At 40.6% G+C, this 14,558-nt stretch overlaps 1 protein-coding gene across 1 annotated transcript; it reads left to right on the forward strand.

Annotated features, from left to right (window-relative positions):
- Positions 1 to 2,282: 2,282 nt before the first annotated feature.
- LOC121700761 (inactive all-trans-retinol 13,14-reductase-like) lies at positions 2,283 to 8,944 on the forward strand. The gene is made up of 12 exons (XM_042083969.1): positions 2,283 to 2,708; positions 4,006 to 4,236; positions 4,628 to 4,810; positions 5,282 to 5,523; positions 5,651 to 5,846; positions 5,989 to 6,186; positions 6,330 to 6,449; positions 6,800 to 6,938; positions 7,168 to 7,277; positions 7,399 to 7,565; positions 7,873 to 8,032; positions 8,166 to 8,944. The coding sequence occupies exons 1-12, from the start codon at positions 2,552 to 2,554 to the stop codon at positions 8,324 to 8,326; spliced, it is 2,064 nt and encodes a 687-aa protein (XP_041939903.1). The 5' UTR covers positions 2,283 to 2,551; the 3' UTR covers positions 8,327 to 8,944.
- Positions 8,945 to 14,558: the final 5,614 nt, after the last annotated feature.

Raw genomic sequence — 14,558 nt, forward strand, 5'->3', positions numbered from 1 at the left:
TTGGTCTAAAATCGTTTTCATTTGTTCAGTTATACTCCATATATCATTTTAATAACTTGGATTGATATTCATGACAAGTTAAATTTAAAGAGATGGTGGTCCAACGGCGGACCACAAGTGGCACGCCACTGGCCGCATACCACCAGTGGTCCACTATATGCCAATCTGATTTTGCTATCTGGGATGGCTCACAGAGAGACCACAACTCAGCCGCTGCCCCGGATAGCTCTGGCATGGGCAGATTGCAACACTAACTAACAGAAGCAATGGTGGTGTTTGTGTTTTCACTAATGGAAAGTATTGCATTGCAGCTCAGAATATCTATAATATACTGTATATTTTGCACAAAATACAATTAACTTTTGGCGAGCAGTCTATTTTAGGCCCTACTACCTGATCCACAAAAACATTAGATCAGTCTTTTTGGTGTCTATAGCATCTTCAGCTGTTAAGCAAGCTGACACAGGCCAAAACAAAGGTTTCAGGAAGGTGAATTTGATATTGTTTTTGACCTCTGTGGTCTAGATAGATAAATAGATAGATACTTTATTGATCCCCAAGGGGAAATTCAGGACTGTCTGAACATTTAACAGCGTATTATCAATTTGTGATGTTAAATTCATTAATACATAGCCTACATATTTAAGTTGATATATCCTGTTGAAAGTATAGTCATAGTCAAGTCATCACACTTCACTTTTCAGGCTGATGTGGAAGGCTAAGGACACCTGCTGGTCAATGAAAGTATTACATAATAAAAGTTCTCCAGACACTGACTGCCAAATGCATTACACATAACCTGCAAAGCCTGATATATATAAACATATGCACACAATAGCATAGTTAAGTCATTAAAGCATTTCACTGGAAGAATTTAGGCTCAGTGTATAGTTACAGTATGGTTATGGTTATTGCATTTAGCAGACACTTTTGTCCAAAGGGACAAACCTAGTTAACCTAGTTAAAATTAACAGTAAACAGTTATTATAAGTTGGTAAGCCAACATTAATTAAAATAGTAAAAATAGCAATAACGTCAATAAAGGTCTTTTGGACAAAGAGTTCACAGAAAGCATAATGATGGGGTGCCACACACAACCCAATATAAGCTGCAGTGTAAGATGTCAAGTATCGGTACTCTGGATACCACCAGATGTAAGCCACTCATCATTAAGAGTATACAGTAGGTCAGTGCGTTCTTACCCTCTGTACAACTGTTTCCAACTGAGTTACTGGTGCAAAGGAAGGATAGTGCTAAGGCAATAAGAACAACAGAGTCTTTTGTCCTTTTGGTCCATGACATGGCCTACTTCTGCAGTTTGTTGGCATCCACTTTTGCAATTTATCGTTACGTAACTGTACATGTTCAGCTTTCCCTCATAGCCTTACAGTCTAGTGGCCTAGGTCATAATTCTGCATCCGCAAATGTTCTTTCAAAGACTCTAAGACTTGTAAAGCGATGTAATGCTGATCACTATATATATATATATATATATAAAGCTTTTCTCTGATGTCATCCTACGGTTGGTAAGTGACATTCGAATGAGTTGATGGTTCATATTCAAATTTGCAGTGGTCTCTTAATTTTGAATATGACCATCGACTCATTCGAATGTCACGCAGCAACAGTAGGATGACATCAAAAAAATGTGTAGTGGTCTCTTAATTTTTACCATAGCTGTATATATCCTGCGATTGTTTCACAAGGTTATCTATTTAAAAACGTCCTGCTCTCTGGCTTTGAATATATATATTCATTCATTTTGTTTTCCAAGTTATTTCACTGAAACCTTAATTGGGTTATGGTTATTTGATTCTATCTTTACTGAAATATTGTTTGTATTTTTTTATTATGTTTTTTGTATCCCTGCATGGTGTCCTTGAGTGCGAAGAAAGGCGCCTTTAAATAAAATGTATTATTATTATTATTATTAAATACACAATTAAATAACATATCTTATTAATGTTTTCAAAAATGAATTCATAGCTTTTTGGAAAAGAGCTCTTCAAGTATTTTGTTCCTTCGGAGGGCAGGTGGAACATACAGTAGCCTAATTTGTCATTATATAAGTTTTGTCGCCTAACCTTCTAGAACTGCAAGCCTGTTGGGTATCATGCAGTGTAACCACATGAACAACATCACACTGTGAACCAGAGGCTGACTAAGAGGACTAATGTCTGACCCCCCCAGATTATTTAGCTAATCTGACCTGATCAATGTTCTACACTGGTCATTGTTTGTTGGTTCAGGTGCTGTTTCAAATAATGTGAGTGCACAAGCCGCTCCCACACGACCCAGAGTGGATGAGGTTGGTATAAAAGGCAGCCACTGTCAGTCTCTCTCAGACAGGAAGGCAGAGAAGCAATACTAATGAAGCTAGCAGTACTTTTCCTCACTGCTATTCAACAGTAAAACCCTCTTCGCTGAAAACTGCACCATCTATCTCTCTGTCTCTCTTGCACTCTCTCTCTCTCTCTCAGCTCTTAGAAGCTTTCACTGCTTGTCACTGGTCTTCTGTGTGGATCTCTGGACCAGAGGCTTGACTCTCATCATGTGGCTGCTGATGTTTGTGGCGTGGTCCTTGGCCTGTGCCGGGGGAACCTACTGGTACCTGTTTGGGAAGCCGAGCCTGTTCTCTCTGGAGTCACTACGGCCCAAAGAGTCACTAGAACCGGACCAGGAGAAGAGGAACAGGCTGCTGCTGAAAGGTGAGTGACCCATACGTTTATATCTGCAACTGCACATTATGTGTCATGACAGAGAGGGAATGAGAGAGAAAAGAAAAACTCATGTCTTTATCTCGAGAAGGGTTGACTAGCAGTGACTAGCTTTTCACAGGCCTTCCTGAAAAAAGACGACATTCAAGTTAATGCACATAGTCGTTAGTATAGCGTACAAACCGTACGGGCCTTACTGTCTTTTGGTAAATCACAGAATAAAGCACTGTTGTTTTGTGCATAGTTCATTTTCAATTTCCAAGAACCGTAACAAGCATTAACTTAAACTTAAACACTTTTAGATGGTGCATTAAACTCTTTTGAAAGCACTGCTAAAACATCTTTCTTGTCAACAAAGGTTTTAAAAGTAGTTTATTTTCAAAGGAAATACATGTATGTGTCATTTAATATTGACACCATAAGCACTGTCATTGGATGTGTACAAAAGTACTTCAAAGGAGCTCCTCTGTTTATAATCGTATAAAGCTTGCCCCATACTGGATAAGTATTTGTGACTGTAAACTGCAATCACAAGAGGCAAGCACACACAAAGACAAGGAGAGAGAAACATTTCCAAGTTTTTCATCTTCCTTCTGGCTCAGACTAGCACCAATAGCCATAAGGCGGATGATATAATGTAATAGGTCGCCACAGCCATATTAGCTGACGTACTATTATGTAATTCTTACTGTAATTTACAGTCATATGTGGTCGGTCCGAAAGATTATGTAAATAACCTGATTACTGAAATCCCACAAATCCGTTAATACAGGTAGGATTAAGTGTGGCCTACCAGGCAAAGTGGCTATTTGATGAAAACAAAGCTGCACAAGGCTTAAAATCATTTTCTACTGTATTTCATACTAAGTAGATTTTTTCATCACCATTAAGGATAGCCTACCGTCACTTACTATAAGGTTGTATTTTTACTGCTATAACAACCTGCTATTATGTTGGAAAACATGACATAAGCATAATTGACCAATTGTGTTTTGTTTCTAGAGAATTTGTTTAAGGGAGTGTTGGCAATATCTAATCTTTTTACTGCAATTCCTCAGCTGCTTTAGACACTGTTATTGGTGCTGTATAAATGAATACGACAGCACAAATCTCTAGTTGGCAAAAAGCATGATAAAAACATCCTCGTTAACAATCTGTCTCTTAGTGAAATATTTTTTATTCTCATCACTGCTGTTTCTTCAACCTCTCTATTTGCTTACTGCAGCAAGTCAAATGAAATCTGACAGCAGTTCCTCTTTTTCTGAACTGTTCTTCATCTCTTTTTCAGCTCTTGGAGGCTTCTGCTGTGTGTCACTGGTCTGCTATGTGGGTCTCTGGATCAGAAGCTTGACCCTCATCATGAAGCTGCTGCTGTTTCTGGTGTCTGGTTCCTTGGCCTGTACTGGGGGAACCTACTGGTTCCTGTTTCTGAAGCCCAGCCCGTTCTCTCTAGAGTCACTGCGGCCCACAGAACCACTAGAAGTGGACCAGAAGAAGAGGAACAAAGTGCTGAAGAAAGGTGAGAGGTCAAATCCCCAAAAATGTCCTATTTATGTGCCATGTTTAAATTACCATTTGAAAACCATACGTGTTTACTGAATATGTATGTTTGTAGTTTGTGCTAGTGCATGATTGTGTGGGATTGTATGAATTTGTTACTTTGTGTGACTGAATACTGGAAATGTGTTTATCTCATATGTGTTATGTTAGAGAGAGATTGTGAAGTAGCTGTGACAAGGTTTTGGTCTTCCTGACAATTAATTCCCTTCTTGTATTGCTTTCTGATGTCAGAAAGCACAACTGTAAAAATAGCGAGACTCATACTGGTTGTGAAGTCATACTATTTATCATTATAATGTCAGTCATCTGCAAGGCCAACTGCAATTGCTCATGTGTCTCCCTCCGTGTAGGTTTCAGTAGGGAGAGAATCCCTGAGAACCTGGATGCCATCATCATCGGCAGCGGTCTCGGAGGCCTGACTACGGCTGCTTGTATGGCCAAAAAGGGGAAGAGGGTGCTGGTTCTAGAGCAACATGACAATGCTGGTGGATGCTGCCACACCTTCACGGAGAAAGGCTTTGAATTTGATGTTGGTGAGTAGGCCTACTACTAATGGGCTGCTAATCTAAATTGTACATGCACTATATGAATACATTATGGGTAGCTAAACATCTAAACATCCAGTGGGGTTGCAGCTATAGAATCAATAGTCCAATCCACGTGTACGACCATGTAGTGTGTTGCCACTTAAACTTCCTCACTAGTCAGATATGGTCATGAGTTTAATGAATAATTAATTAATTTCAACAACTCATTAAATAGGAACAGTGTATGATCAGAGGAAGAAGGTCACTCACCAGTTGAAAGGAGATGGTGGTAGTCCTGTGATAGAGTGCAGGGAATCCCCTTTATAGGCACACCTCCACTAGTGTGGGTTAGTCAGTCAATCAGGTCACCTGCTGCCACCCTCTGGCTGTCTTTGGGTACTACACACTTTCCACACTTCTTTCTCTGTGCTCTTACGACATACTCAAGTGTGTGTTTATGTGTGTGTGTGTGTGTAGGCCTTCACTACGTCGGTCAGCTGCATGAGAACAGCCTGATGCGAATCGCCTTTGACCAAATCACAGAGGGTCAGCTGGAATTTGTGACCCTGCCCCAGCACTTTGACAATATCCACATTGGTCAGGGAGAGGAGCACCGTGAGTATAGCTTCTATACTGGGAAGACCGAGATGGAGGCCAACATGAAGAAGCAGTTCCCAGACGACACCAAGGCTGTTGAGGAGTTCTTCAGAGTCATGAAGGTATGACATGGAGGACACTGCAGTCAGGGAGGAGCAGTTGGATTGTAATGCACTTAAAAAGTGTATAGTGAATACATATTGAAGGCAATGTAAGTTTTTATTATACTTGTTGTTATTGATGTTGTAGGTCTCAGCCAGGAAGACCTTCTACCTGGGCCTCCTGAAGCTCATCCCTCGCTGGCTGGCCCTCTTTTTTCTCAAGTCCGGCATCGCTGACCGCTGCTCCTCCGTCTTCCGTCTGGCCACCACCGGTGTCACCACCTGGGCCGACCAGCTGACCAATAACAAGGACCTCCAGCTCATGTTCAACTACCTCTTCATTGGTGAGTTCCTCCAGGTTATCTCCTACTCTACTATGGTCAGCAGAAGCAGCAGATCATCTTCGTATAGTTATTTTCACATTTGGCTCTTCAAGGCTAATAACCTTTGATCTCATCTCTTCCTCCTTCTCTCCTTCACCCATAGGTGATCGCCCTAGAGACTGTAGCCTCTTCATGAATGCCCTCCTCATCCACCACTACAAGCGTGGAGCCTACTATCCTAGAGGGGGCGCCAGTGAGATCCCCTACCACATCAGCAACACCATCCGCAAGTATGGCGGTGAAGTGCTGGTGAGAGCTCCGGTCACTCGAATCCTGTTGGATAAAGATGGCGCTGCCTGTGGTGAGTACTGGTCTGGATTGAAAGATCTACTTTAAAATAGATCACTCAGGGCTTTCTCTAGTGTCTTGTTCTCTTATGACTCACTGAAAGTCAATTATTTGTTTATCTAACATGTTTTCTTATGATCTTATGTGAATGTCAAGGTGTGGCAGTGAGGAAGGGCCAAGAGGTAGTGGAGGTGAAAGCACCCATCGTGATCTCCAACTGTGGCCTCTTCAACACCTTCAAGTACTTGCTGCCTCCTCAGATTCAGATGAAACATGGTGAGTCATGTCAACTTACACAACAAACAATTAGAGAAGACCATAGACACAACCATCATTCAGTATTATTTATCCCTTATTGACATTGTACCACACCAATTACTGACTCTAACACAAAAACATGACAAGGAAAGGCAAAAAAATTGGATTTCCAGTAGGTCGGATGGACCACTAGTTGTACATGTTATACACATGTTTGTATTTAGAAGATTTCTGTATAGACACACAACTGCAGAATGAGTGGCAGTCCAAGACACATTTCCCACACTGTAGGACAACAAAGTGAATCTTGAATAAAAACATCTCTTTTTTGAAACAAAGTGAACAGGAATGATTTATTTCTTCTGCAGATATCCAGACGCGTGCCCAAATGATGAAACCTGGCAAAGCTTGCGTGCTCCTCTTCTGTGGTTTCGATGCCACTGCTGAAGAGCTCGACATCACGCCAACCACTTTATGGCTCTTCAAGGAAAACGACATAGACAAATCGTGAGTACCTTGACCAGTGATTAGAAAAGTGTGGACACTTACGTCAAAAGTGAAGCCACCAGAAAAAAACTAAAGAATGGAAGAGATTGAACCAAAATGTGCTCATTTCATCGACAGACTTGAGCTTTAATTTGTCACACAAATTGAACGTAAAGAAATTAACTGGAATTGAATTGAACCAGAATGAACAAAATGAAACTGGATTGACCTGTATTGAACTTTGTCTCAGGATGGATACATTCTTTGCTATGAGCAAAGATGAGGCCCCTGACAATGTTCCCATGGTGTTCATCACCTTCCCATCTGCCAAAGACACCTCCTCACAGATCAGACACCCAGGTGAGATTGCCCAGATCATATTCACCCATTATTAAGGACCCACTGCTGAAATAAATTTGATTTGCATCTAATACAAGCTTCCACATTCTTGTGATGCTAACTGTCCTGCTTATCTTGGTAGGCAAATCCTGTATGACCGTTCTGACCATGGTGAACTACGAGTGGTTCGAGGAGTGGAAGGACTCAACGGTTAGGAAGAGAGGAGACGACTACACAGAGTACAAGAACAGATTCGCTGACCACCTCTTTAACTGGGCCTGCGAGCATTTCCCTAAGATCAAAGACAAGGTGAGCAGGGGATGCATGGCAAGTACACAGTCTTTACAAACCATGAAGTAGGAAACTGAAAATACAAATTTTGGTTCTGTGAGTTATGGAAGGAATTTTAACATGACTTTTACCAAGACAAGAGCTCTAATGATAGATCACTTGGAGGACACAATAGATAGAACAGATACAGTATATTCACCATCCTTTACATTGGGCATTTCTTTTCATCCTCCTTTCATGAGGAGTTTTTTTCCAGGACAACATCACAACCATAGAGAATAATTATCATTCCCATTTCTGTGTTTCTGTCTGTCACCCCCTTCAGGTGGTGTACCAGGAGATAGCCACACCACTCTCCAATGAGCACTACCTGAGAGCATTCAGGGGGGCCCCGTACTCTGGTGAGCACACCCTAGAACGCTTTGACCCAGTGTTAATGGCCAAGAACCGCTGTGACACGCCCGTCAAAAACCTCTACATCACAGGTAAGGGAATGTCATTGTGAGTCTGTCTGTATTCATGAAAATGGATCTGGCTGTGTGTGAGTGAAAAATCTCCCTTTTGTCTGTATCTCTATGTATTTGCATTGGTGCTTTAAACTATTTATGTGTGTTTCAGGTCAGGACGTGTTCAGCTGTGGTATTGCAGGGGCCCTGCATGGTGGGCTGATCTGTGCCTCCACAGTGTTGGGCCATCTCCTCTACGTCGACCTCTTCATGATGAAGATTAAACTGAAGGGGGGCAGCATTTTACGCACTTTACAGAAACTGTTTTTCTAATTGAAGTCTTTCTGTTTTACTCTGACAACAGCTAGCAATAACATAGCTTGGTCATACAGTTTTGGACACAGTCCTATTCCACCGATTTTTGTTCGGTGATTTCTTGCCCACTTGTCCACTGGTACACTTTTATGGACACACATCACAATTTGTGAACCTTTGTACATAGAGGACACTGCAAAAAATCCATAGGGGGCACAGCAACTGACTCATTTCAGTGTGCCATTACATGCTCATTACACACCTCAGAAGGTCAGATCCAGGTGATCGCCACTTGCAGATATATTTGAACTTATTATTGAGACAGGACATATCCATGTCCTGCTGTAAATGTTGATGTTTAGAATTGTTTTCAAATATATTTGTGTCTTCACATAATAATCCTACCTTGGATACCTATTTGCATATTTGTTAAGTCCTTGTCAACTCAATGTGCTGCATATTGGTGTGTAATAGGAGTGTTGCATAATGACACCATTTGCACTGAGAGCAGACTGTTTGTGGAATTTTTTGTATTAACAGTAGTTTGTTCTATGAGCAAACATTTTTGGATGGGATGTCTGAACTTTGAATCGGGTGTGATGCATGCAGTACCTGGTGTTGCACATGGCATTTTGTCATCTAGTGCAAAAGAGGTTTTCAGACATAATTCGTGTTATGCATAACTTTAATGTGTTGTCCTGCATGTGTCAGTCATAATGTCATGCAAAATTTGAATTTTGTGGAATTTATGTATATATTATTTTTTCATGACAAAGAGATTATAATTTTGTTATTGCTAGTACAATGTACTCCATTAAAATGATGTTGCCACCATATTTATGGTTGTCATGTTTTATTGGTTTTTAATGTATAGAAAAAGAAAAAAAATGGTCGCACTCTAAAATAGTTTATTTTTGCTGATTCATTTTCACATTTTGCAGAAGGGGTAACAAACATTTCGGCATTGTGGCCTTCGTCAGTGTGTGTAATCCCTTACCACTTCCTATTCTTAAGAAGGCAAGTTGCCTCAATTGATGACACCCGTAGCCTGTCTACAGCGCTGCACAGGATGAACGAGTGCTCTGACATCGGGCCTCACAGGCCATTCATCAGTCGGAGCGCTTGGTGTCTCCAATGTTCACAACACAACATACAGTACATTAAATGGCCAGACAATGATAAAGGCATAGCAAAAGTGTGTAGGTTACATAAAAAAAATACATTCTCAAAGAAATGATGACAAGTCAAAATCTTCATTCATTCCACTTGGAGACATAGATCACAGATGATTACATCCTTTGAAGAAGTTTCCTCTCTATATCTCCTCCCTTGCGGGCAGGGGAATAGCACAAGATTTTTTCAACTTTTCAAGGTCCCTCTCTCCCCTTGGGCCCCTATAATCAGTAGTGGTTTTACCCCCCGTCCAACGCCGCTGCCTGCAGGATCTATGTACGTGTTCTATGCCAGTGCATTTAAGATCTTCTAGAGTGTGGTTCTTTTCTATAAAATGTCTTGCTACTGGTGAAGTTATATCTCTCCTATGAATGGTTGATTTATGTTCACTCAGTCTTGTTCTTAATGGTCTTGATGTTTTTCCAAAGTATGATAATTGTCAGGGGAATTGCAAAAGATAAATTACGTTTTTCATAGAACAATTTACCAATGAATCAATTTTGTAGATTTTCTTTGTGTGGATGCAGCCAAATGTGCTGTTTTTTGTTTTTAATGTAAAATGAATCAGTTTTATACATCCATTATCTCACTAGAGGAAAAGAGATCCACACACCAGATAGTTCCCCATTCATAATCTTTTTTTATCGTGTGACATTTCGAGATTGTGACTCTTCTTCAGACTTAAGTCAGTCAACACGCTCACGTTATCTCATTAGCCTCTAAGTATTGCTGAACTAGGCAACAAGTAGGGCTACACCTCAGTTGCAAATGCAAACAGGTCCAGTAAATCTGTGTTTACCTCACATGAGCTGATTTTCTTGTCCAATGCTTACTTTTTATATTGTGGTCACCCTTTTCCTGACAGTATTGTAGTTTGCTTCTTTTGGAACATAGGTACCATTAACCTGTAATGACTAGTCAGTTAGCCGGGGTGGAGCCAGAGGGGTAGCTTGGTGTGGCACGTGCCACCCCTGAGATTTGATTCGACCCCAGGTGCCACCCCAAAATCCTACTTTACGATCGACCATTAACGTGGTCAAAGGTGGAACCTTTCTTGACGCACTTGCTGCCTTTAAATCAGGTTGGGAGCTTGGACAGTCAGACGTCAGAAGAGTTAGCACTAATAAAGTTACATTAATGATAGTGAGGTAGCTATAATGGTTATCTCCAAGCCGTGAAGCTGGGTTCATAGTACTCATACTAAGCATTCTTAGCAGATGTCTCTGAAACACGAAAATACAACCAAAGTTGATAAATCAGTACATTGTATACTTGTGTACATGTAATATTTTAGATTCTATGTTTCTATAATGACAATCAAATGGAAATCTTAAATGGCCTTGAGTCTGCCATTTAATCAGGTGTAGATCGGTTCTGGTTGGTGCAGACACTAAGTCCCTTTAAGTCCACAAATCCCAAGTTTCCCAGGTTTATGGGTTAAGTCAGGGGTCGGCAACCTTTTTTGCCTAGAGAGCCACTTTTACTTTTTCTTTATTTCTTTTTTTTTTTTATCTCAGAAGAGCCACATAAAGACGGTTACAAAAAAAAGTTTGAATATTTAACGTACAGTTACTTTCATTCAACAGAGGATTTTTAAATACATTTTCTACTCGTTTTAAAAGTAGGCCTAATGTGCAAGTTGAAATGTAAAGTGGAATGACAGAAGTATAGGCCTTAGGCTTCCCATGTACTGTAGGCTAAACACCACCCCCTATTTTTCCAGTGTCCTTTGGTATGCAAAGTAACATCATAGTTAACAACACAACACTCAATTTTCGTTGACATGTCATTGGTGAAATTAAACATTAGGCATACCAGATATTAGATTTGGTGAAGGCCTTGGAGTCTGGCTGGCTCATATTCAGTGAGGCGAAGTTTCATGCAAGAATTGAGGCTGTCACCATTTAAGGGCAACTCCACTCAAAACTGTCATATCCATAACGGCAACTAAATACCATGGCATTGTGTTGGGGTTATGGATGTGACAGTTTTGTGCAAAACTGCCCTTAAACGTGAGCGCAGGTTTGTCTTTATATTTTTCATATGTGAGAGATTTCTCACATGCAAGTGGAACCGAACAGGGTTAACACAGCAATACTAACTCGTTCCAGTGTGCGAGTTCATTTCGCGTTTTCAGAATCAGTCTTCGGATGGAAACTTTCCCATTTCAGCCCGCTTCTTTCGCGCTCGCAAGCTGTGGTCGCTGACGTTTCCTTTTTGACATTTTCCTTATCTAGCCTACAGCAAGCGCACACATCAACAATAACAAAGTGTTCTCGTTGACTGAAATGGAGGGAAATCGGTGATTTTGTTTGATATTGACTTGGCAACAAACCGCGAATGTAACAATATTGTGCAGGCTACGGTTACGGAGTCAAGTGAGGTGGAAAGTTATATAGGCTAAATTACTCAGATAGACCTACAATATTACATTTTGAAAATGAACTAAAATAAAATACATTTTAATTAAATACTCATTAATTATTTTCAAAAGCTGAGCCGCATCAGAGGGATCAAAGAGCCGCGGGTTGCCGACCACTGCACTAGGAGAAGAGAAGAAAGGTGAGCGAACCGTATAAAACGCTACATTTCTGGCATAAAAAGTTGTAAATTGAGAAGAACAGCTTGTTGCACCAGCCTCAGGTTGTAGTTGATGCAGTTGTAGTAAGTCTTAAATAATGAAAAGAACTGACATAAGGTAAAGGACATACTGTAATAGAGAGCAATAGGCAAATGAGCCTTTGTACTGTTATGTAGTTTTACACTGATTATAGTCATACTGCGTGCTCCACCGGATAATTTACTAATCTGATTACTGGTGCTGGCCATTTGAAATTGCACACATCTTTGCACAAAAACAGCTTTTAGGTCTCCCACTGCTGTTTGTGCTTAGGATCTTTCTCATGGTATTACATTTGTAAGTTCATTGTGCATAGTTATTAAGTAAGCTTAGTTAGACTTTAAACTTCACACTTTGCCCAGCATTAACATTAGAACCCTTGGATCCATTCATAGTAAGTTGGCTGCAATTTACATACATACTATGACAGATGAGTTATGACATGACTATGACAGCAGTCCCTCAGCTGTTTTGAGACAGTATTATTACATCTGTTATACATTCATACAATAGATTAAAAAGTCTCTCTTAGAGAATCACTGTATATTGCTTATTGTTGTAAAGGAAGTGAAACAAACTGTACATATCCTTTTTCTGAACTGTTCTTTATCTCTTTCTCAGCTCTTGGAGGCTTCTTGCTGTGTGTCACTGGTCTGCTATGTGGGTCTCTGGATCAGAAGCTTGACCCTCATCATGAAGCTGCTGCGGTTTCTGGTGTCTGGGTCCTTGGCCTGTGCTGGGGGAACCTACTGGTACCTGTTTCTGAAGCCCAGCCTGTTCTCTCTGGAGTCACTGTGGCCCACAGAACCACTAGAAGTGGACCAGAAGAAGAGGAACAAGGTACCGAAGAAAGGTGAGAGGTCAAATCCCTATAAACGTCTATGCATTTATATGGCTTGATGACATTTGAAAACAAAACCTTATACAGTACATGTTTATTGTGTTTCTTTGTGTGACTGGATGCTGGATCTGCATCTATCTCTCTGATGAGGTTTTGGTCTTCCTGACCATTTCTTTCCTTCTTGCATTGCTTTCTCATATCAGAAAGCACAGCAGTCAATGGCAAGAGCCAGGCTGGTGTGGACTGGTACCATTTATCATCATAATGTAAATCATCTGCAAGGCCAACTGCAATTACATATGTGTCTCCCTTGGTGTAGGTTTCAGTAGGGAGAGAATCCCTGAGAACCTGGATGCCATCATCATCGGCAGCGGTCTTGGAGGCCTGACTACGGCTGCTTGTATGGCCAAAAAGGGGAAGAGGGTCCTGGTTCTAGAACAACACGACACGACTGGTGGATGCTGCCACACCTTCACGGAGAAAGGCTTTGAATTTGATGTTGGTGAGTAGACCTGCCACCTCAGATTCACATAAAACATGGTAATTTAAAACAGTGAATCATAAATATCTAATAAATGTAAATTCTCTTTTTTGAATTGAACGAAGTGAACAGGAATGAATTATTTTTTTTGCAGATATCCAGACACGTGCCCAAATGATGAAACCTGGCAAAGCTTGCGTGCTCCTTTTCTGTGGTTTCGATGCCACTGCTGAAGAGCTCGACATCACGCCAACCACTTTATGGCTCTTCAAGGAAAACGACATAGACAAATCGTGAGTACCTTGACCAGTGATTAGAAAAGAATGGATAGAGTACACACATGTCAGAAGTGGAGCTACAAGAAGGAACTAATATATGCCCAAAATTAGCCAATTTAGGCAACATATTAAGGGTATATTTGTCCATATATTATTACTTATATAATGCCTTTAATACAATTTAATGATACAGGCTGGTATTAAATTAAATTGGACAGAACTGAATTGGATTTTATGTCTCAGGATGGATAAATTCTTTGCTATCACCTTCCCATCTGCCAAAGACCCTGCCTCTAAAATCAGACACCCAGGTGAGACTGTATGCAACACACACATCTCAGAATCATTTGGGTCCCTTTTATTAACCTTATTATAGACGTAGTATAAGGCCGATTTTTTTGCATTTCATGAAAGCTTACACATACTTGTTATGCTAATTCTCATGCTTACCTTGGTAGGCAAATCCTGCATGACCGTTCTGACCATGGTGAACTACGAGTGGTTCGAGGAGTGGAAGGACTCAACGGTTAGGAAGAGAGGAGACGACTACACAGAGTACAAGAACAGATTCGCTGACCACCTCTTTAACTGGGCCTGTTTGCATTACCCTAAGATTAAAGACCAGGTTAGTTGTGGAAGGACTTTTTTTGTTACTTTTATTCAGGAATTAATAGATCTACTAACTAGTGTTGTCACGATACCAAAATTATGACTTCGATACGATACCTGCCATAAATATCACGATGCTCGATACTGAAACGATACTACGGCAAAATCCTAAGATATCTGGAAAAGAAAGGACTCATACCTCCTCCAAGTGTATTGAATAATTTGTGTTGATTTCGGTGCACTTTTGT

Source organism: Alosa sapidissima, chromosome 24, assembly GCF_018492685.1.
Source record: "Alosa sapidissima isolate fAloSap1 chromosome 24, fAloSap1.pri, whole genome shotgun sequence".
NCBI lineage: Eukaryota > Metazoa > Chordata > Actinopteri > Clupeiformes > Clupeidae > Alosa > Alosa sapidissima.